General features: G+C 36.5%; 1 protein-coding gene across 1 annotated transcript; it reads right to left on the bottom strand.

The window, feature by feature from the left end:
- Window positions 1-3,964: 3,964 nt before the first annotated feature.
- LOC148854544 (agamous-like MADS-box protein AP1) lies at window positions 3,965-18,490 on the bottom strand. Its single transcript, XM_088985617.1, has 8 exons — window positions 17,747-18,490; window positions 5,537-5,615; window positions 5,301-5,365; window positions 5,119-5,218; window positions 4,996-5,037; window positions 4,637-4,678; window positions 4,413-4,531; window positions 3,965-4,332 (listed from the first exon to the last, which is right to left on the bottom strand). The coding sequence occupies exons 1-8, from the start codon at window positions 17,929-17,931 to the stop codon at window positions 4,224-4,226; spliced, it is 741 nt and encodes a 246-aa protein (XP_088841743.1). The 5' UTR covers window positions 17,932-18,490; the 3' UTR covers window positions 3,965-4,223.
- Between the last annotated feature and the right edge of the window lie 5,436 nt (window positions 18,491-23,926).

Raw genomic sequence — 23,926 nt, 5'->3', positions numbered from 1 at the left:
ACAAGGAACAATATCAACAGTTGTTAAGCACCATCAATAGTTTGTTTGATCTCCTGAACAGAGATAAACATACTTTCTTATCCAACTTTGCAGGTAAAATCACTACCCCTTCTTGGCTTTTGGATAGTGGGGCCTTAGATCACATGGTTCCCGCTAATTCTGAATTTGCTACTGCATCTATTACATTGGCATCAACACTAAAACCGGTCCAGTTGCCAAATGGAACATTGTTACCGATTCAGTCACAAAGTGACATAGCATTGTCTCCAGATCTGATATTAAAGGATGTGTTATTCATCCTGGGATTTCAATGCAATCTTATATTTGTTGGTAAATTCACCAAAGATCTGAATTGTGTTGTGTTGTTCTTTCCCACTTTTTGTGCCCTTCAAGACCTAACATCCAAGAAGCTGATTGGTGTGGGCCTGATGCGTGATGGGCTGTATCATTTCACTTCCTTTCTACCGTCCTTCTCACTACATAGTACCCACATACATGATTCATGCATATAGCATTTAAGGTTGGGACATGCTTCTTATGAGAAACTTGCTTTGATTCCAAAACCGCATATTACTATACCAAATGATGATTGTTGTAACATATACTTTCGAGCAAAATAAATGTGTCTTTCTTTTCCCATTAGTCATACTAAGTTTGATACCCAATTTACACTCATACATTGTGATATTTGGGGAGGCTATCACACTCCGTCTCATTCTGGAGCTCATTATTTCTTGACAATTGTTGATGATTGTACTCGAGCTACATGGGTATATTTGTTATGATATAAATCAGACGCCTGTTCTTTTCTTCTAATGTTTTGTGAAAATGTGAAAACTCTGTTCAATGCCCAAGTTAAGTATATCCGTTCGGACAATAGATCCGAATTTCTCTCTGGACCAATTCAAGATTACTTGACAACACATGAAATTTTACACCAAACATCTTGCGTAGACACCCCTCAATAGAATGGGGTTGTTGAGTATAAGCACCAACACTTCTTTGAGATAGCAAGGACCTTACGGTTCCAAGCGCACCTGCCAATCGAGTTCTAAGGAGAATGCATCCTAACAGCAGCTTATATCATTAATCGCTTGCCTACTTTGATACTTGCTGGGAAATCACCATATGAACTTCTTTTCAACAAGCCTTCTTCATATAATCATTTCAGAACATTTGGTTACCTCTACTATGCAAGTACATCTCGACGTGGGCATGATAAATTTGATGCTCATGCCACCAAATGTGTGTTTGTTGGGTATACTAATGGTCAAAAGGGATACAAATTATATGACTTGACAACCAAATAGATATTTGTGTCCAGAGATGTGATTTTCTTTGAACACAAATTTCCTTTTGCTAATGAGAATGTGTCTTTGGACCCACCTCCACCATCAACCATGCCTCTGCCGACAATTGATGATATAGTGGCTGACATAGTTCTTAGTAAAACACCTAGAACTGAACCAGTTTGTGACAACTCATAGCCCCCTATTAGTTCAGAATTGCCCGAACACACTAGTGGCATGGACTTAGTCACCTCGCCAACCTCTGAACCTACTATTCCTAGACATCCAACCTCACATAACCATCACCCACTTCGATCCAAAAGACCTCCTCTATACCTAATTGACTACATTTGCCCAACACTTCTGTCACAAACTAACTCATACATCACCCACCACCCAATCTCCAATTTTTTAACTATGAGTTTAGTCCCCCCTACACAACCTGAGTCTTCTTGTTATGATGAAGCCAACAAACATGATTGTTCGAAACAAGCTATGTTAGCCGAACTAACTGCCCTTGATCGCACCCATACCTGGACCTTGACTGACCTACCATCGGGAAAGACTCCCATTGGATGTCGTTGGGTCTACAAAGTCAAGTACAGGTCTAATGGAATTATTGAACATTACAAAGCCTGCGTGATAGCAAAAGGATATACTCAAACTGAAGGCATTGATTATACAAAGATGTATGCCCCAGTGGCTAAGCTAGTGATTGTCGCTTCCTCTTAGCTCTGCCTGCAACCCAAAATTGCGATGAAGCAACTTGCAATGAACTTTACTCATACGATAAAGCTACAGCTGTGATGAAGTTCACTCTTGGGAATGAATTTGTTACCATCCGTTCAATCGGTTATGGATTCAATTACGGATCTGTTTTGATTTTTTTTAAATGCCACGTCAGCCTCTTTTAATGAAGGAAACGTCACTTTTCTTCGAAAATTCCGTGTCTCTGAGTTTTACAATTTGACGTGGGAAGAAATTAAGTTTTGTGTGAGAAAGATAGGGGATGGCACTATTGTTAGAATCTGATGGTTGCTGGGTGCTCTGAGTTTTATGCATCCGATGCCCCAGAGTCATGTTCCAGATACAACTGACCGTGTAAGTGATCTCTTTCTTTTGACAAAGAGGTGGAATAATCTCCCACTTGTACATGTTTGATGACTCTAAGGTAGTTCAACTAATCATGCAAGTGCCTGTGCCTCAATATGAGAGTCCAACGGATGGTTGGTTGTGGTTGCATGATCGCCATGGTTTGTCAACTGTCAAATCCGCGTATCGGTTGTTAACTGATGAATTGTCACCTATAGGGGATTATTCCGTCTGTTATTCCTCTGGAAACTGTTGAATGGGGGGCTGAGAACAAGAGAAGAGATGCATTATTTGGGCTTGCTATCTCGGACAAATGTCCCTTTGGTTGTGACATGACTGAATCTGTGGAGCATCCCTTTTGGCACTGCCCAGTGTCTGGGGCCATATGGCTGGGCTCTCACCCCTTTCAGGTCCAGTCTGTTGCAAACTGGATTCATGCATTAGTTATAACATGATGACCATGCCATGAGGATGTTTGCTTGGGTGTCCTCTATACTCATACTGTGAAAGATTTGCTGGGAGGCCAGGAACAATGTTATCTTTGGTAACATTCCTGTTTCTCCATCTAAGTCGCTCCGGGCTGTCGAGAAATTTACAGAGGAATGGGGGCACGTAATGAGTGGAGGTGTGGCTATTGATGATACTCAGATCAGAGGTTGTAATTATCAACTACCCAATTTGGATGCTGAGCATATATAGTAATAGTGTGTAGCTGATATTGTGATTTACACCGATGCTGCTGTTAAAGCGGGTAGATCACTAGTAGTTGCAGCGTGTTGTGCTAGGCAGGGGCAAGAAATTCTCCGGAGCAAGGGCTGTTCCTTTATTCTATAAGGAAGTGGAGGTGTGTGAAGCCATCTATGGCTAGCTATCTAGCTACCACGCGTTGCGGGATTTATCTCATCTGCATAATCTGACTATATATGTTTTATCAGACAATTACAATATTGTTTGTGTGGCTCCCTGACCTCATGCTCTTGGCCCAGTCAAGTGGTTATCCAGGATATTCTACACTTGGTATCACCATTAATTCACCATGCTTTCCTTTTTCTGTGTCAATTAAGAGTAACAAATGTTTTAGCTCATGGTTTAATGGGAGTAGGTCACACCCCCCGATGTATTGGTTCCTCTTCTCAATGCATAATTTTCCAAAGTTTGCAGCGAAAAAAAAAAAAAAAGTATGTAAACTTGTTTCGCAAAATATGGAGTCGTCCTCCACTCCTACCTCGTACACTCTCAAGTCTCAAGCAGGGCTCCTGATCTGATACAAGTACAACTTGTGCAACGGGCTACGTTGATCCATTTACGAGTAAGCACGTCCCGTGAAACTGCGCTCCACGGCGAATTTGTCATTTGTTTTGCTTGACCATAAAGGTTACCAAGCTTTTTATTTCAAAATACCTTTTTCATAAATATTCCAGATAAACAAAATTTATTTGTTCTTTTTATTTTCCCAGCAACAAGAAAAAAGGTCAAATACAGGAGTGGATCGATAGATGATACTGTTGTTAATTAAGATATATGTGGGCGGGGAGAGTTCAAATCCATCCTCAACATCATTCTCACTCCAGAGACATTAGAACTAGAGATTAAAATATTATATTCAACCAAAAAAAGTTTAAAATATTATAATTACCAGGTCCAAGATACATTCAAATATTTTAGCTTCGGGTTGGTGGAGAGAGATGTTCCTTTATGTTTGGTAGAAATTTATACATTTTTTGATGATCGTTATGGTAATGACATTATCGTGGAATCTCTCCAAGCATGTAAGCTACTTCCATCTCTTGTTTTGAGTATAGTGACCAAAAACTACATAACAGATAGCTGTGATCTCTCTTTCTATTTGTTCAAGTGGCGAAGCATCCAAGGCGGCATTTGCGTGTTGGTTCGAGGGTGAGGTCGAGCTTCTTCATCTTCGCATGCAGTGCTTCTTTCCTGATAAGTTTCACTGCATTTTATAAAAAATTTCAGCGTTATAAATGGTTGAGAGAGAGAGAGAGAGAGAGAGAGGGAGAGAGAGATGATTACTTCATATTTAGGGAGGGAAGTGGTTGTGATGGTAGGAATGTCGGTGAGTTTCGTCCTTGGTTTTGCTGCTCCCAGTGAGACTGTTGCGCTAGAGCTTTCTCCTTCTCCTTCTCTTTAAGCTATTTTAAGATGAACATATAAATTTAGATTGAGATGACAGTGGAAATGAGTTGCAGATGTAGGGAAAAATGCGAACCGCATGCGTGCAAGTGTACAAATTTCACCTTCTTTGTCAGCATGTTATTTTGCTCCTGCAATGCTTTCTCCTGTAATAAAACACAACCTTTGTTAGATAATATGATATATTACACCTTTGTGGGATAATTGGTTTTTTTAAATCTTTTACCAGGATCATCCTTGTTACATTGCATTCAACCCTAATAATCAGTCCTTTGCAAGAAGTATAAAGAAACGTTTGATCCGAATAACTACAATTGACACATCTTCCAAGACTAGAGATATCTTTACTTCTCGAGGACTTGCTAATCGCTCCATATGAATGCATCATCAGTGGGCAATGTTACTTCTATACGTTTCTTTTCCAATTAAAATTGTTAACTTTGATCTTTGAGCAAGGTCTCACCTTTTTTTGAAGTTCTGAAATCGATTCATATACGAGTTGGTTCTGCATAGCAAAAAAGTAATCAAGTATTTAGCTAACTGTTGAATTTGTCTAATAATTTGGTGAGGAACAAGCTAAATAAACCTTTCTTGCTCGTATATGTTTAAGAGCAGTATCAAGCTGTTGCTCTAAATTCTGCAGTTCTTTTAGACTCAAGGATTGGAGGTCTTCACCAACATAATGTCTGCAAGCATCAATATAAATTTTGCATCATTCCCTGATCGTTTTTATCTGTGTTTACATTTGACATATAGTTAGGTCAGTACCTTTGATTCCGTTGTAAAATCTCAATCTTAGCCTTAAGTTTGGTGTGTTCGAGAGACCAGCTTCCCTACACAGTTTTTAGGAAACAGTACGTCAATTTCATGATTTTCAATTATAGTTATAAACAGTTTCAGAATTAAATTTAGAAAATATTGAACTAATTTACCAGATTTTAGAAGTTTGACCTACATTCATTCATAGCTTTTAATTTTTTTAAATGACTGGACCCATGGCATACCTGTGATTCAGGATCAGCTGCAAGAAGCTCTCGCTCTGCATAAGAATATCTTTCATATCGTTCAATTATCCTTTCCATGCTGTAATCCAAGTGAGTTCAACTTTAGTTCAAGGAACTAAGCCATGTTAAACACACACACACACAAACACAATTTGACAGATACCCTTTACAAGATTTGAAACCTAGAAGCAAAATTCAACCACCAAAACAGGGTCAAAGCTAGGGGCATGTGAAACTTAATCATACATCATCCAACATAGGGGTATTTTTGGCACCTAATTTACCATATATATATTCTTAGCTGTAGATTAGGAAAGCATTGAGAAATCTGATTACATGCATAATATAAAATGTAGAAGGCTAAAAAGTGCATTGATAAACAAAAACAAAATAGTAGCATGCCTGATAGAGCTGTATTTCATTGGATAAGAAATAGTGAATTTCCAGGGATCTTCCGTGGACTAAGACATAAAACTCCAACCACATTGAATCTTAGCTTGTGGGTTTTTCTCTGGTATGGAAAATTACAATTGGACCAAAGAGAATGATGTTTTTTTCCCCTCACTGGCATGGTCATTGTTCTGTCTTCAACCGCTATTAGTCATGCCTGTATTATGAACACTATAATTCTGGTAGAGTATAAAATACTGTAACTATCTTCTCTAATCACAGTCTTCCAGCAGGGAGTCCTGCTGACTCAACTAGAATTTTTCTTGGCTATGATGGATCCATATTTCAGAACTTTCCATAGTTGTCACTCCCACTTTGTTGTAGAGTTTGACATTTTTTATTGCATTTTGAATCTTTGGAGCATTTTACAACATCTCAGTAACAATGCATCTTCCACCAACTATCTTGGATCTATCTTCTATTGTACGTTGAACTAGGGCAATGACTGCAGCTCCATCTCACGTATGCATCTGGTTTGGCTGACAGAATGGTTGTACCATGCTTTTATAAAGTAGAAGAGATCTGAAGAATACCATTTTGAAGGCTCTCAATCGTCACTTTGGAGACAACCGATAAAAATTGGAAGAAAATACATACAGAGGGTGGAAAACATAACTATAAATCTCTTACATAAACTACTTTTTCATGTATATGCTGAACGAGAAGGTATGCCAATCTTGGGTCCACATAAGTTTTACTTGGCAAGTGGTTATAATAGCTATCTTCTATAGATGTTTATACTGGATCCCTACTTAGTAGTTATTTGGCTATGTGCTGAACCAGAAGGATTATGATTCTAGAGATGCCTTTGATAAAGGCATTTTGCATAGCCACTACCCATGGACTACTGTTTCTAATTAAGGAATCGAAATCATCATCATCATCTGCATTTAACTCCCCAACATGTTTTCGATGTTGGTATTCGACTCAGGTTTTTCAGTTGTCTAAGAAAGGGCTTCTTCATATTTCTATGTGAATTTTGTGTTTATATTCAGAACAGATCATGTCCTAAGAACCTGGAGAAAAATGAAGATGGGATGCGAGGGGTTTGTGTAGCGCCTTGAAGCACTTCATTACAAAATAAGAAAAACAAGTATGAAGAAGAGAGAATGCAAGATAAATGTGAAAGAAATGAGAAATAACATAGAAAAAGAAAGAAGATTCCTAAATAATAGAGAGAACCTAACCCTAACCTAATAAAATAAAAACCCAAGATTTCAAGGCATATTCTTAGTACTCAGAATATTCTCTTATAGCATTGTTCGTTCTGATTACAATATTTCGTTCTAACATGAGGCGAGATAAGAGGTCCTTTGGACTTCAGTGAGGGGACTGCCCACAAAAGTAACCGTTCGTGGAGTAAAAGAGATGGCTTAGCCGAGGAATGTTAACGGTCAGGTTCAGTACAGCTTTTGATAAACCAGAAGACACACCTGAAAGCGATACAACCCAACCCGACTAAAATAAACAGAATTACCGAACCTGTCCAATCCTATATAAGGCCACAACTGATTCCAAATCTTCCTCTCTACCAAGTGAGAAATAAACCATGGTATAAAATATCGGTATCCGGTATCGTAGTGAAGTTGGATAAGGATACATTTTGAAAATTTATTCAAAATGAGTTTATTACAAAAGATAGGGACCCGCCAATTAGTCGGTACAAATATGTATGAAAATTGGGTATCCCTCCTAAAACTTCAGTTTTCATTTGGAAATTTATGCATAATGCAATCCCAGTTAATGAGTTTATTACAAAAGGAAGCGTTTCACTTTGCTTCTAAGTGTGTTTGTTGTGGGAAACATAGCATTGAGATAATCAATCATCTATATGCGACTGGTGTGATGGCTAAAAAGGTATTGGCATACTTAAGATAATATCCCCTCTTTTTCCCACTCAGTATGTGATAAATAGAGTGCACCAATGGTGGAGCCTTTGTGTTAAGGATTCTTAGACCCACAAACTCATTGGCATTACTCCTATCATTCTTTGGAAGGAGAGAGATAAACGTGTTTACGAAGTTAAGGGTTCTGATGCTACTGTGTTAATTCAGGAAATTAAAAATTGGTTAGTTGATTTGAGCAATAAAAGTAGTGTTCCATCTGCCCAAGACCATGATGTTTCCATCCTACACCTCTTCAACATATATGTGAAACCTTAAAACCGAGAAAAAGCCAGGTGGGTTTCATGGAAATTTCCAAATCAATATCACATCAAGCTGAAGGTGGACGATGCTTCTCGTGGCAATCCAGGAAACAGTGGGGGTGGAGGTCTTGTAAGAGACTCGAGTGGCTCCTTACTCTTTACTTTCTTTAATTCTTACGGCATTAACACACCTATCCAGGTGGAATTTTTAGCTTTATATGATGGTTTGAAATTGTGTTTGGAGGAGGGAATTTCGGAAGTGGAGATTGAAAGTGATGATAAAGTTTGGAGAAGATCAACCATTGGTCAATTATTTCTTAGGTTCAATATATGGCCTCTAACATGCAAGCTGTATTTTGTCACCGTCTTAGAGAAGGCAGTAAATGTGCAGACTATCTTGTTAGTATGGGGATTGATAAAAGCGGGTTTGGGATGTTTGAAGGCGGTTCTTGTCTTCCGGGAATGTTTTCTGGGTTGCTTATGGAGGATTGATTACATGGGAATTCCTACTCTTCTTATTGGTTGATTCTCTTTTGTTTTATGTTTGCTTGTAATGTTTATTTCCTTGCTGGGTAGGGTTGAGTGTGCAAGGGAGAGCTTTGTACTCTTTGGGTTTGGGGCAAGGTGGACTGCGTTCTCCCCTATATCTATTTTCTTGCCTTTTTGACAATGGTTGGTTAATAAAAGGGAAAATTTTCGATTAGTACCCTGTACTTTGGGCCTAATGTCACTTTGGGTTTGGGGCAAGGTGGACTACGTTCTCCCCTATATCTATTTTTTGCCTTTTGACAATGGTTAGTTAATAAAAGGGAAAATTTCCGATTAGTACCCTGTACTTTGGGCCTAATGTCACTTTGGGTTTGGGGCAAGGTGGACTATGTTCTCCCCTATATCTATTTTCTTGCCTTTTGACAATGGTTGGTTAATAAAAGGGAAAATTTCCGATTAGTACCCTGTACTTTGGGCCTAATGTCACTTTGGTCCCCGAACTTTAAAACGTGATAATTCAGTACTCAAACTTTCAAAGTGTGTCAATCTAGTACCTGCGTTAACCAGCTGTTAAGTGACATTTGAAAAGACACAAATGCCCTTCGAGTGTCATCTAATTTTCTTTGTCAACTATCCACATGTTGATAAAAAATGAACAATATCAAATCCTTGCCTCTTCTATTCAAGAAAATTGGGGTTACATCTCAATGTGCATTCTAGTGACCCCAACTTTCAGAAGAGGCAAGGATTTGGGACAGTTCATTTTTTGTCAATGTTTGGATGGTTGATAAAGAGAATTAGATGACACTCAAAGGGCATTTGTGTCTTTTCAAATGACAAATAATGACTGGTTAACAGGATGGTTAATGACATGTACTAGATTGATACGTTTTGAAAGTTCAGGTATTAAATTGTTGCATTTTAAAGTTCGAGAACCAAAGTGGCACTATACCCAAAGTACAGGGTACTAATCTAAAATTTTAGGTGGTCACCCCACCACCTGGAGTAAAGTTTGGGACTAAAAAACAATGGAAAGATAGAGATAATATGAATATATTAGGAAAACTCACATAAATCTCACAAATACATCCATCAATAACACGGAAGGTTCAAATGATTATCCACAAACTATATGCACATAATAAATACATGTTTTAATGGTTTATGCAAATAGATACATTACAATCATTAATATATGGAGTCAAAGATGTAGATATCAATCATACAATAGCTTTATTAATAATATATCATACAACTCTTAAATTTTTAATCTACTAAAACAAATTATTTTAGAGATAAAATAGATAATTTTTATAAATTTTATATTTTTCTTTTTGTTTGGAAAAATGCATAAATCTAACAAATAAATTTTATATATAATTTTGCAATTGGAATCTCAAGATAGATGCATCCATTGAAAATGAATGATTAAATAAAAATAAACTTACCTTTTATTTGGTTATATAAGTTGGGAGTGAAGAAACAATCCCAATTGTGCCTACGAGGTGGGGTACATATGTCAATGTCAAACTCCAGCATGCATGATCTATGTTTGCAAGTTGCAGCCACTGTTTTCAAAACCAGACCGGACCGGAAAAACTGGGAACCTGTCATCTATTTTCCTTCAAAATCACTTTGTCCTCCAAAACCGTTGATTTTGATTAGTAAACCGCTAAACCAGCCGATTAACCGTTGAAACTGTTTGAACGATTTTAACTATTTTCCAATTTTTTAATTTTTTTTTTATTTTTTTGTATCAGCCATTCAAGTTGAACGGTCAGACCATTGAAGCCGATAATCAGACCCCTGACCGATTCGATCACCGGTTCGATTTTAAAAACCATAATTGCAACTACAAGATGCCATCTTTATTTATCTATGGTATTCTTAGCGCTGCACACTCTGTAGCCTTAGGGGAACAGGCCTACTCTAAATGAAGTAGTAGCTTGTCCAGGGTACTTCATGTCAGTCTTGGGTCTCATTGGCTCGATAAAAACTATTATACCTTTGTTGACAATAGTAAGTTTTTTCATAATCATCACGAATAACTTGTCGGTCATATACAAGCTCGCCCAAGGTCCTGTGTCACAGCTATTCATAGAACATCATGCCATGATTCTCTTCCATGAAGTTTTCTAACCTAAAGTATTGTTTAAACAGCAAAATTTACTTAGGGTGAGTAAATGGTTATCTTCAATTTTATTTATTAACAAAAATTCTAACAAGGGGGAAGCTGCTTTGTCCCAAGAAAACGTCAACTATTAAAAAATCCCCCAACACCAAGAAAATAATTACAACTGTAAATAAGGAGGCTAGCTCTAACCAACCTCAAAAAGATTCAATATTGTCACGAAGACTGGTATTCTGTAGAGAAGATAAGGCCTCATGTTCTGTGGTAGTAAATTTTGATATAAGAATATGTGGCTATGATACCCATGTACAATGGTATCGTATGTTAGATACGTCAATTTTTTAATGAAAAACTTCGCATCCAATACACTTTGTCATATCTTAGTAACTAACATTCAGGATTCAAATGAATCTAATGTTTAGGCATAAGGTTTAGGCAATCCATCCACGGGTTTATTAATTTTTTTTTAATGTAAGAAGGATTTTCAGTTTATCAAATGAACGGTCAAGAAAAACAGGACATCTGGACATGCCAAAAAGGACATGTGTTGGCCCAAGGTGCTACACCCACATCTGCCCCAACTTTTGGGAAACCCATGATACCTAGATACAAGGTGCTGTATTGTGTCGCCTACTTCAACTTTTAGTGTAAATTCAGCACCCAAGGACGTCTCCAGTCATGTCCATGTTGTACCTAGGTAAATTTTCACTCTAGGCCTAATTTTTCACATGTATTTATCAAATGATTTAAAATCTCATGAATATCTTATACACTATGCATTTCTCCCCACATGCCAAACTGGGCCAAGATTACCAACTCAAATTCAGGCCAAGATCTTAGACAAGGAATGACCCTAGTTTCTTCAGGTTGGCCTAGAACAACTACAACACAGGCTTGGGCAATAGGCTTAAGGTTTGGCTTGGTCTGGATCACTAACTCAAACAACTAAGGTTACTTATGAAAATGTCCGAATGATGGTTTCTTATTACCTATGAGCAGCCAAATTGGATGTTTGTCTACAGATTGATGAGATCAAATTGTTAAAGAGTTGATTCATGCTCTAGGCTTTTATCATAAGTCGGTTAATTTTAGAGGTAAAATCTTGTCTCACAAGTCTCTATTACACGGTTCACTGAATTTACATAGGCTAAGAAAAGTTTTGCTAGCAAGTAGATATGTGGGATGACCTTGGCTATGGACAGCTTCAACATAAACTTGAATCGTTTTGGACCATGCCTTAGACTCAATTGTAAATAAATGCAGCATTGAACCTCAGCTTAGACATCCACCATATATCATCACCATCATCCAATTCTTATCTCAACTATATATGGGTCAGTTACATGAATCCTGTTTCACCATTCTACCCTGTTTAATTCCATATCCATTGTAAAATCATGGGTGCTTAAATCATTTTTTACTACTTTGGTTCGTGCCCTTTTGGTCTACCCTTAATCATTGTGCCCATTCAACTTGTAAGTTACAACAAATCACTTCTTATGGGTGTTGTCGATGATCTTTCATGCACATGATCAAACCAGCTTAGTCTATTTTTTCTCATTTTATCACCTTTTGGAGCTATTCTTAGTTTCCTTCTAATAACTTTATGTTCAATCTTACACCATGTAGTTTTCCCACTAATCTATCTTAACCTATGCATTTATGCCCATTCATTTGTTGGACATGTTTTTTTTTTTTTGACTGCCTAACACTGCTCCAGGCAACATAAATGGCCTTGCAACTATTTTATAGGATTTTCTTAATCCAAGTCTTATTCATCCATCACATAACACTGCAAACATACCCCTCCATTTTGCCCATCCAGCTATGGGTGACATCCTCCCCAATCTCTCCCTTGTTTTGATATCAAACCAATGTACAAGAAAAAGGACACATTGACTGGTCTTTTGGTCTCCAATCCTAGCACTACCCTAATTTGCACTTAAATTATTATTATTATTATTATTAAATATACACAACATATATTCAATTTTGGTCTTGCTTATAAAAAGTCTAGATGAAAAAAAAAAAAGGAATTTAACCATAGGTTTCAAGAAAAAAAATGCACAAATAAGGCAAACAGTAGAAAAGTCCTGCTGTAAACATGGTGGGTAAGCAATGGGACTTGTATTATATAAAGGACAGTAAACTTGTGAAAGAATTAATTAAGGAATTTTTTTTGGCTAAGAATTAATTTAGGATCACAATAGCGTGTTTAGGAAAGAGAGTGGTGTGCCTTGGACAAGGAAAAATTGGAGTTTTAAAGGTAATAATGCCAGCCAATTTGTAGGTCATGAAGTTAGTCTCTACTACTAGACACAATACCATTATGTGGTCTAATCCTCTTAACTTTCTTCAAGATCTCATATTGAAGATGTATATCAAACTCTATGATTAAAGCAATTAACCTAAAGATTTCAAAGTATTGAAGGTGTTTAGGTAGAGAGATAATTAATTAATTGGAGGTGCACCTTTTAGCAGCATAAGGTGCAATTTGAAATAAATGAGGTATAATAAGGAAAAGAGCAAGATGATTGTGTTACCAACAAAAAAGAAGAGAAACAGAGAGATAGAGAAAGGGGATAATAAACCTAAGGCACAACAAGATATAATTTCAGATGGGTGAATAGTTCCAAGCGGTCAGGCTATAAGTTGTTAACCAAGTCAAAAGTGTTTTTTTTTTTTTTTTTTTTTTGCAAAAAATAAAAATAAAAAAGAGGTTTAGGGTGAAACAAACCAAGAAATTTAACCAGGTGACAGGTCAACCAGTCTAATTCTCCGATTCAACTAATAGTTCAAAACATTTATATAAAATACAAGTGGGTAGATTTGAGACTGGGCACCATATGAAAGGACATTGATTCATTGCAAAGCATATGCTTCTACAAAAAATCCTCTCAAGGAAAAATGAACATTCATTATAAATGATAGATCCTGTCCAATTCCTGCTTTAGCAAGATTGTGACCTGTGATTCAACTCAATTGCAATCCATCTCAACACCCCAAGGCATGATAGAAAGAGCAATATGATCTCAAGTGAGTCAATCTCCATGGTCCTAATCCAAATCCTTTGTTCCATCTATTTGTATTCAAATAATCTCCTTTAATGAGTCAACGTCATTGCAACCCCAAAGTCAATATGGTGGATACCTCAGCCATTATAGTGTATACTTGTCCAGCCAGTCCACTAGATGCCAATACTACCTCTTATTATCTATTGGTAATTTTGTACCAATCCTGGATGGGTTTAGGGAGGGCTTTGTAAATTCTATATCTTACCGGATTAGATTTAGAATCCATTACATATAAGCACTAAAAAAGCAAAATAACATAAACAAAAAGAAAAATTTCCAATTATTTGATTAAGACATGTAAAAACACTTTTACTGATAAAAAAAGGCATGTACATAAACTATAAATTATCCTTCATATAAAATTCAAAACATTATTAAATTCAACATTTAATACATAAAACTCATATCCTTTCCAACAATAAGCAAGTCAAGCAGGGTCCGGTTTAGCCTAATATCTATACGGGTTGTAAAATATCAAAATCCGTCCTTGCCCCAAAATCTGTCCTAGAAGCAAGAAAGCCCACCTCATCGGGGTGGGTAAGGGCGGGTGCCCACTGGGTAGGGTAGAAATTGTCATCCCTAATTGGCTTGGGTTACCAAGCAGTTACCATGAAACTTGAGTCCGAGTCAGTGTAAGGTGTAAGCTTTGAAACATGCTTTAGGGCGAGGCATTTAGAAACATGTTGGCATATACTATTTAGTATAGGTTCCGGTTCCTAAAACCTGGAACCAACCTCTACAGGATAAGTTATTGCCTTCTAGGTTCTGCCTTGGAACCAAATCAAACCTACCCATGCTCACCCCTAAACGCAGATGCATTTCAACTCAAAAGTATATAATGTTTGTTAAATTAGTGTAACTCACTAATCAAATCAAACCGCTATCAATTCAGATCTTTCTCCTAAAACCCATCTCTTTAAATTTCCTGAACGATTCATGCCTGATGGACTTCAAATAAAAATTTGCAGAACCAAAACCATGACTTAAAAACTCAATTTTAATAATTTTCTTCTTTTCTTTTTTTTGCTTTGGGTTTTAACCTTCAAATAAAGATGCTCTTTGGCATCTGAAGACTATTATTTAGATCATAAGTGAAGTCATCTAAAACTTTGCATTATTGGGTGTTTTAGATGAAAACCCAGGCTTGATCAATTGGGATTGGAGAGAAGAAGGAAAAAAGAAAGAAACAAAAAAAGTATGTCCTCTGAATGAAAAAGGATCCCACAAGAGAAGTTTGATTAATTTTCTGAAAAAAAGGCTAAGACAACTACACCACTCTAGAAATAAAATGATGGTAAAATATGCATGAATACTTGTAAAGTATTACAAATTGATCCACATCTCAACAATTTCCGACCCAAAACCCTATAACATAAAAATCTTAATATCATTTTCATTACTTTTTTTGATAAAAAAGAAAAAGTAATGAAATAGTTGTATGTTAGTTATGGAATATTAACCGAAAATATGTAACTGGCAATCATAGATGGCAAGTAATATTCGGCATTATTAGAAGAAAAGAAGCTAAACCAAAGTTTGAAGTATTTGTATTATGGAATTCTAGCCAGCCTCGATACGAAAATAAATACAATGACGACATTCATTTAACAAGCTCAATACAATATTTTACCTTGAGCCTCTCGAAATGATAGACAAATCTCAATGCGAAATACTGCGTGAAAACCAGTAAAATTCTATTTAATGTAACAAACTAGACCTGCGGATCAACAGCTAGGATGCTGCGCAAGCTCGATCCTTGCAGGTGGGGTCGTCCTTATCTTTATTATGAATGCATGACCAAATTAATTAATGTTCTTTACGGGCAAAGAAAAAAAACACGTGTAGTTTTTGTAGGGAAAGGAGAAAATCCATCTACCCAATAAACTTGGACTAAAATACGGAATGTGGTGAGCAAAAGCAGTTCATTATGTAGATATGCTATACACATATAAATGGTAGTCAAAAAGAAATACAACTTTTTGGGCAAAAGTTTATATGTACTGAATGACAAGCACCGAAATCTGTTTTTTACCGTCATCAAGATTTCACATTGTTAACAATTACTGCATTTCATTTTTAGCTGAATAAAATTGAAACCGCCAAAATTTGGGCTAAAAAAGTTTCAACGGGAACTCCAAGAAGGTTCTTTTGAAAATTTGGCGTACCATGAACCGAAATGTCAAATAAATATGTGTATAATGCAGCCAAAAATAAATAAATATGTGTACATGATATATTTTCATTTTAATTATTTAATATGGATAGTAAGACAAGAATTAAGTTATGTTAAGGTGCATTTAGAAATGTGTTGCTCAGGTCAAACCGAACATCTGCTGCAGTGGTAGTCTGTCAAAAAGGAGCTTGCATAGCAGTTTATAATTCATCTCCCTCCTAAGGTGGGAATAGCAGCATCATCATCTATCTTCTTTTCTCCCCAAAACATATAAAAATTGTGGATAACATTGGTGTATAGTAGTAATTGTTTAAACAAATCAAAATCAGCAATGTCATACATACATAATAAGGTATCATGGGTCTGAGATAATACATCTAACCAAAACAAGATCTGGTTCATCAAATGACATGTTCAAATCTACCAACTTACATTCAAGCTACAACGAAGTCCTAGAACAAAGTATAAAAGAAATCTGAAAGAACACTGATTGCAATTTTTCAAGTTTCAAATGCTAAAGAAAACAAATAAGATGATTAAAATTATTAACTACAAAATAAAAACCAATCACCAAATAAATACTCGTTTAAGTATATGGCAAAGAAATATAATAAAAGAATTAAATAAACCAAAAACTGAAACGTAAAGTATTTTAGTATTTTACTATATTTGGGTCAGTCTAGTCCTCTCAATCTCAGCTTCCAAGTCTTCCATCAGTCCATCTCGTATGGACTTCGAGAGAAAAGACTTCACTTGCCAGGGAAAAAAGTAGTACGTAGAAATCTTAAAAGGATCTCACCGTACTATCACGTGGCAAATTTCCAGACGCTGATGCTCTACTGGATGCACAGCCGTTCACCACGTATGTACTTCTAACGTACACACTTTGTCTTCCTCTCTTAACCTGCGCACTCCCTTTTTTTCCAGTTTCCTAATTTTTGCGTTTGATTTCTTCTGTATCATTAGTATGTATCTGTTTTGTTTACTTGCAGGAAGAGAACAAGGCACAATTGCACAGGGGAGAGCAAATCTTTCCTTCTATGAGTTTAAGGTCAGAAAGTTGCACCTACAACTATAGGTAAGGATAAAATACAAAAACCCGCATGAGTTGAAGGCTCAGTCAGAGATGATCGACTGTATCTTCCTACCAGTCTCCGGCCTGGATCGGAGTCCGAGATTTCGGTTCACAAGTGAATAAAATGAAAAAAAAAAAAAAAAGAGACAAATAAAAGGCTTTTTTGCATGAAATTTCTGGTATGATACATATACACATATCTTGCAAATGCAACTAGGTCTTAAAGAAGAGAGAATTCCTATCAGTCTTCACTATGGTTTGACGAATCAGAGATTTGTGTATAAATGAACCAAAATTTTGTATATTAATAGTTTACTTGGACAGTTTCGGCGTCGGCGAGCAAGCTCTAATTTTTTTTATGGATTTTGGCAAGCTCTAATTGAAAAATAAAAAATAAGTTTACTTGTATATTCTTCTTGGAATATAAATATAAAGAAGGCACCATTCGTGATCTTTCTTCTCTCTTCCGGATTTTTCTTTTCATTCACAGACCGTATATATTCGACCATATCTAAGTTGCGAATCGATCTTCTCATACCAGTGAGCAAAACACAAAGAGTTGACGGCTTCCCGAGAAATGCAAACCGTGAACAACGTAATAATGAAAATAAAAGGGAAGAGATGCAGAAGCAGCGGATAAATAGTTCCAGAAAGCTCAAGAAAGAATTGTACCTGGAATTGGTGGCATACTCAAAGAGCTTTCCCTTGGTGGAGAAGACGATCACAGCGACCTCAGCATCGCAGAGAACGGAGATCTCATGAGCTTTCTTCAGCAATCCGTTCCTCCGCTTGGAAAACGTCACCTGGCGGTTGATCTTGTTCTCGATCCGCTTCAGCTGAACCCTACCTCTCCCCATTTATCTTTTAAATCCTTGCTTTCCTCCTACAGAAATCTCAGAAACTATCCAGAGCGATGGTGACTGACAAAGATGAAGTAAAAGAAAAAGCAAAATCTTAAATTTGTTCTTCTGTTCGAAAATCAACTCTGAAAGCAGAAGAGATGGAGTGAGAAAGGGAGGAGGAGGTGATAGGCTGATAGGAGTATTTCAGAGAGTATTTTCCCCTCTTTCTTTCTGTATTAGAACGAGTAAATTTGGAAGTGTATGAAGAGAGAGGTGGGAGACAAAAGCTTGGCCAGTGAGGGAAGGGAATATATATATAAGGGACGAAAACCGCCTAGAAGGACGAAAGCGGTTCAGACGAGAGCGTGGGATTGGAATGCGAAAACCGGAGTGGTATCCGTAGTTGCGTTGTCAAAATGGGATTCGTTAAGCGACTGCCCAGTCGTTATTGTCTCGTTCGAAAGCCACAGGTTTTAGACAGTCCGTACGTGAGATTGTCATCGGTGTACGGACGAGCTGTGAGGTGAGAGAGAGGTGAGGAAGAGCTGAGAGTGGGATTGTTTTTGTTTGTTCCGCTGACGGCGCCCTCTCTCCTAATTTATGTAAAGTAATGAGCAAAACTCCCGCAAGACTAGTGGAACTGCAACTGCAACCTGTTGCAGGTTTCCCTCCATCGTTTTCCCATTGACACCAGAGTTCCCGCTAATTTGCAATTTTGCCACTCTCTCTATAATAAATTAACCCTCATAATTTATTCTTTTCATTTGTTTCATTTGTTTGCCTTTTATCACATTGATAACATGTGGAGTGTGTGCAAATAAGTATTAATAGATATATGATATTTAGATTTAAATTTTATGACCCATACAAAAAGTTAATTTATAATACATTAGGCTATGTTTGGTTTGAAGGAAAAGCTAAAGAAAGAGAGAGAAAGGTAGGGAAATTTATACAAGATTTGTAAAGGTTTTTCTATCTTTTCCTTCTTTTCCATACTTTTTCTTTCAAATCAAACACAACCTTAGAAAATCCCAATTCCATTAAAATTAATAATAATGAAATACTATAAGCAAAACATTGGGATAATAGGTAGTTTTTTTTTAAGTGGGATATATAATAGATAATAGGGATATGAATATGGTATATTAATTACAAGAAGTCTCGGAATATATATATATATATATATATATATATATATATATATATATATATATATATATATATATGGAACTTGATTTTATATGTATGATCTTATATGAGAGATTGCGAATTAGCTAGGTTTGTTCTGTTATAATCCCATTACGAGGCTTAGGATTTACTAAACAATTCAAGGTGGAGTTAGTGATATTGGTTCATATGGATACACAACATTGTTTTGATTTGATGGAGCGTGCATGTTTGTTTGGCTCATATGTTTGTATGTTTGGAAGAGCTGTGCCGCATGATTGTTAGGGCCATTTTATCAGTCATTGTTACACAGTGTATGCCCTTAGCTCCAATCAGAATGATGTACATTATGACATTTAATGTAAATGAATAAAGTATAAATTTGATTCATGTTATTATGGTGTGTTTATGCTTAATACCCTTAAACTTGACAAATATGAGATTCGTGTTAGTTTAGAATCTTCATAGTCGTTGGATAGATCTGGGGAGATTTATCCTACCAAGGCTGACACTGATGTGCCACCAAGTTGGTTGGGGTGGCTTATCTCAACTGCCAGGGTGGGACCCGAGGTACATGCAGTGTGGGTTATCTTGAAACCCTGAACTGAACCAGAATTCCAGTATTGCCCTGGACCTTGGAGATAGATGGGAAAAATTGGAATGTTACACCTGAACCCTAGACTCGATTATGATACTACACTAGGTGTTGGATTGGACTATCTTTGATATGCCAATCAGTGAGATCCTTAGAGGGGGTAAAAACCTGGGTATGTTGGGACAGTCTGAGAATTCATCTGAGTGGGTGATCACAGTGGCAGGATCAACCCCTTTGTCAGACAAAGTGAATGATCGGGGATGCACTCTCTCTGATGGAAACCTAAACTACCTGCAATTGATTTCAACATTTGAAATTTGTTTTGCAAAACATATTTATATAGAGATACACACACACACACACACACACACACACACACACACATATATATATATATTATGGTTTCAAAATGTTTGTAAAAGATTTTAATTTTTGGGATCCATGTGACTAGAAAGTGCAGCATTGTACCTTGTACCCGAGGGAGAGGTCCTCTCTTGTCGGGCAGTGTTTGATCATTATGGGCTGAAAGGTTAAATTTAAGACCATTGAGGGTAATACCTAATGGACTAATCTTGCATTTGCCCACAGTCCTTGGGTTTTTATAAGGTGGCTTGACCTAAGGACCATTTAGTGTAAATGTTGGGCCCATTAAGAGCCCATGGTGATGGACTCAGGGGTTCACTGTCTCCTACAGTGAATTTGGACAGGCCTTGTAACAGAGGCTGGGTTGAACCCATGTGGCTGGTGTGTAGATCAATGTTTGGGTCCCACGCCATACAAGTATATCCAACTGGGCAACTGTTTGGAGGGTAAGTGAGCAGATAGACTTAATGGGTCAAAAGCTCAATTCAAACTAGCTTAATGAGATTAATTAAAATGGGCGATTCTGGGATTTAGATCAGTAGATAGGATAAGGGATTGTCCCTTCCACTCAAAGAGCCCAGATCCAAATAAAGATTTGGATCAGAAAATTTCTAATTAGATTAGGAGGATTGATCTTTATCTGTAGATAAGATAAGGGATTATCCTTATTTCTTAAAGAGAGTCTAGATCCAAATACAAGATTTGGATTAGGAAACTCCTAATGGGATTAGGAGAACTTCTCTTTAAGGCTATAAATAGGAGAGTAGGGTGAACCCTCAGTACACATCAGAAATCATTTGACTGACTGTTGAATTCCATAGAGAGACAACATAGTTTGACTACACTGTCTCCTTCTCTCCTACTCTTGCTGCCATACCAGATCGATCCCCACCTGTGGGAGTAATCAAGAAGAGTTCTTGATATTACCTTTTGGCAGAAAAGGTGATCTGAAGTCGTGCTCACTAGCCCTTCATCAGATTCTTGCTGAAGAATTCGGTTATTGCTGAAGAACCATCCTGCTGATTCTGCTTCATCTTGCACCGTGTGATCTTCGATGGAAGCAGTCTTTAGATCTTTCCTTGGGCGTGAACACCTTCATTGGAGGTTATTACTACTTCATATCAGGTATATCCCTCCACTCCCTTTTGGTTTCAGATCTACTTTGGTTTAGGTTCAAGATTGATCATTGAAAATGCAGTTTTCTAAAATAGGGAATGTGATTCCCAAATGGGAGAAAGAGAAACTTTTGAAAATTTGCCCAACCTACCTACAGGGATCGACCATCCATATGATGGATCTCTCATCCCTTCAACATCATTACTGACGATTTGAGATAATAAAGCACAATTAATTATGAATTAAAAAAAGAAACAAGTTAATTTATTTTTGTAGCAACTTAACTTTACAATAAATTTATGTGAAAAAGATTTTTCTACAACATTTTGAAAATGATTTGAGTTATTAATACAAATTGTCATTTCTATTTAAAACTTAAAATTTGATGGTTTTTACACACATACAACTTTCTAATTGAAATTGAAATGATAGTGGCAATGCATGCTTAATACAAATTTGTATTGATCAACCCAAAATGCAATGACAACATAAAGTCACCATACTAAACACCCCCTAAGTAACACTAGAATCAAAGTGAAGCACAATGGGGTTTTCATAAAAAAGAAAGAAAGAAGATTGAATGTCATCACTAAGGTGGTGTAAGCCAATGTGGTCATATTCTTGATGGAGTTCTCTCAAGAAAACGATCCCCATATAATAAACACATTTTACTATTTTCAGTTTGGAAAGAGTAATAAAACCCGGACTTATTTGTATCTTTTTTCTTAATTATTTGAGTGGTTTGACATGATTATGTCAAGAAAGATTAAGCAAGTAGAGGGTGGGAGGGTTTCTCTCTACGTGAGGGTCTCTCTCTCGACGAGAGGGTTTCTCTTTCACATTTATGGATGTGAGTTTTTCTTTCTCACACTTTGTGTGAGGGTTTCTCTCTCACATCTATGAATGTGAGTTTTCATTTATTTGTCTTCATATCGGTGTTTGTTGGAGAGGTTCTTTGGACAGATTTGAGAGGCAGACACGGTTTTGGTCCAATCTTATGGAATAGATTTGGGATCTTTGGTTCTATTCATTTTCCCTCTTATATTTTTCTTATTTCTGTTGGGCCTTAGTCGAATTTGAGTGTGGTGTGCCTTTGGGGTCTGCCATGGGTATCCATTTGTTTTGTAACGATGCTATCGTTCCTGCAAAGCCTTTTTTGCACTTTTTATCTCCCAACAGTTACAAGTTACAACTTCTTTCGTGCACTTTTGGCTTTTTATGAGGCCCATTCCTTGAATATTTGGATGGTGGAGTGTTAGGGAGAGTTTTGTAACAAGAGACGATCTTGGGCCTCTCTCGCTTTCACATTTTCAATATTACCATGGATTAGATGCCATGGTACCTGTTTTCTCTATACCCTTTGAGGGTTTTGCGTAATTGATCTAGATTCATTTAGTAGGGAAACGCACATGTTGATTTCATCTCTATTAGAGGCATTTAGCCGACCATTTTGTTATTTCTTAAATTTGTGTCAATTAAAGAGATTTCTCAAATCGTTTTTCTCCGCATGCTCGTGGTTAATGAAAGCGGACTTCCCAGATATGGCAACTTGTTTCTAGTTTCCATTTTTTTTTAACTTCTGGAAACAAGGAGCAGAGAGTACTCCGTTCCCACCTCAATTTCTAAAATTCCAAATGAAAGCATTGATTGCAGTACAGATTATTTCATCATTTTGTGGAAAAAATTTATTGCAAGCAATGACCACAATGATGAATATGCCCTGCTAGTAGAAGATTTATGGGTCAACACTACTACAACTTCCCTAAGAAATGGAAAGGTGGAAATTAAAACAGTAGTAATTGAAGCAACTGTATCTCTCTCTCTGTCCAACCACATTGTAGTACCAAATGACCTTAATATGAGTAACATCAGATTTGATGAGTCTAAACAATGGGGTCCCCTTTATGGCCTAGAGTTTATGTGGAACCACAAAAAATGGGATAAACTAAATAATAAGAATCAGAATGAACCTTATCAATAAAAGTTGGAAAAAATGGACAAAATGCAAAAATTAAAATAAAATCAGTATGAAGATTGATTATTCTGTGGCGACCCAATGACATATTTTGATGATATCTGTGCCAGCTTGAGGCCAGATCCATCCACTCTTTTGGCCAATAATTAGCAGTCTCATTCGTACAAATTAAATATTCGGTATGACCCTCAATGAGAACATACTTCTTTGTAACAACGCATGTCAAGCATATTGTACATTCATTATACATCCACAGGTACATAGCTTATATACATGCAATTTGGAAATAAATGCTTGGATTCTTGGTTACAGACAATGTTATCACACATGGACTGATGGTTGTAGCTATAATCACATCCACATGTTTTTTAAATATTTCTTCAATCCACCGGGTTCAATGCTAATAATTTAATAATAAATATAATACTAAATAGATTGAAATGACAAAACAGGATTCATATGTGGCTGTAATAATCCATACTAGGAGGGAAGCCCTTGCTTCGTAGAGGCAAAATTTAAAAATGCAGATATAATTTTTTTTATGCTTATATGGAGATATAATAATAAATTATGTTATATTTTTTTAAAATAAAATAATTAAAACTATATTATTATGAATAATAAGCAATCACGTAGAATTAGTCTTGAACTGATTATTTAATTGGGATCAAATTATAGACCTCATTATATTGAAAATAATATTAATGTATTTTATGTTAATAAATTAAACATTTTTAACTAATATTATTTTATTTATTCTTTATCAAATTTACTATTTCAAACATGAAACATAA

Source organism: Nelumbo lutea, chromosome 4 (assembly GCF_056320005.1).
Source record: "Nelumbo lutea isolate HS-2025 chromosome 4, American lotus-T2T, whole genome shotgun sequence".
NCBI classification, from domain to species: Eukaryota; Viridiplantae; Streptophyta; class Magnoliopsida; order Proteales; family Nelumbonaceae; genus Nelumbo; species Nelumbo lutea.
Note: the sequence above shows the minus strand (reverse complement) of the source record. Positions and strands in the feature narration are given on the sequence as shown.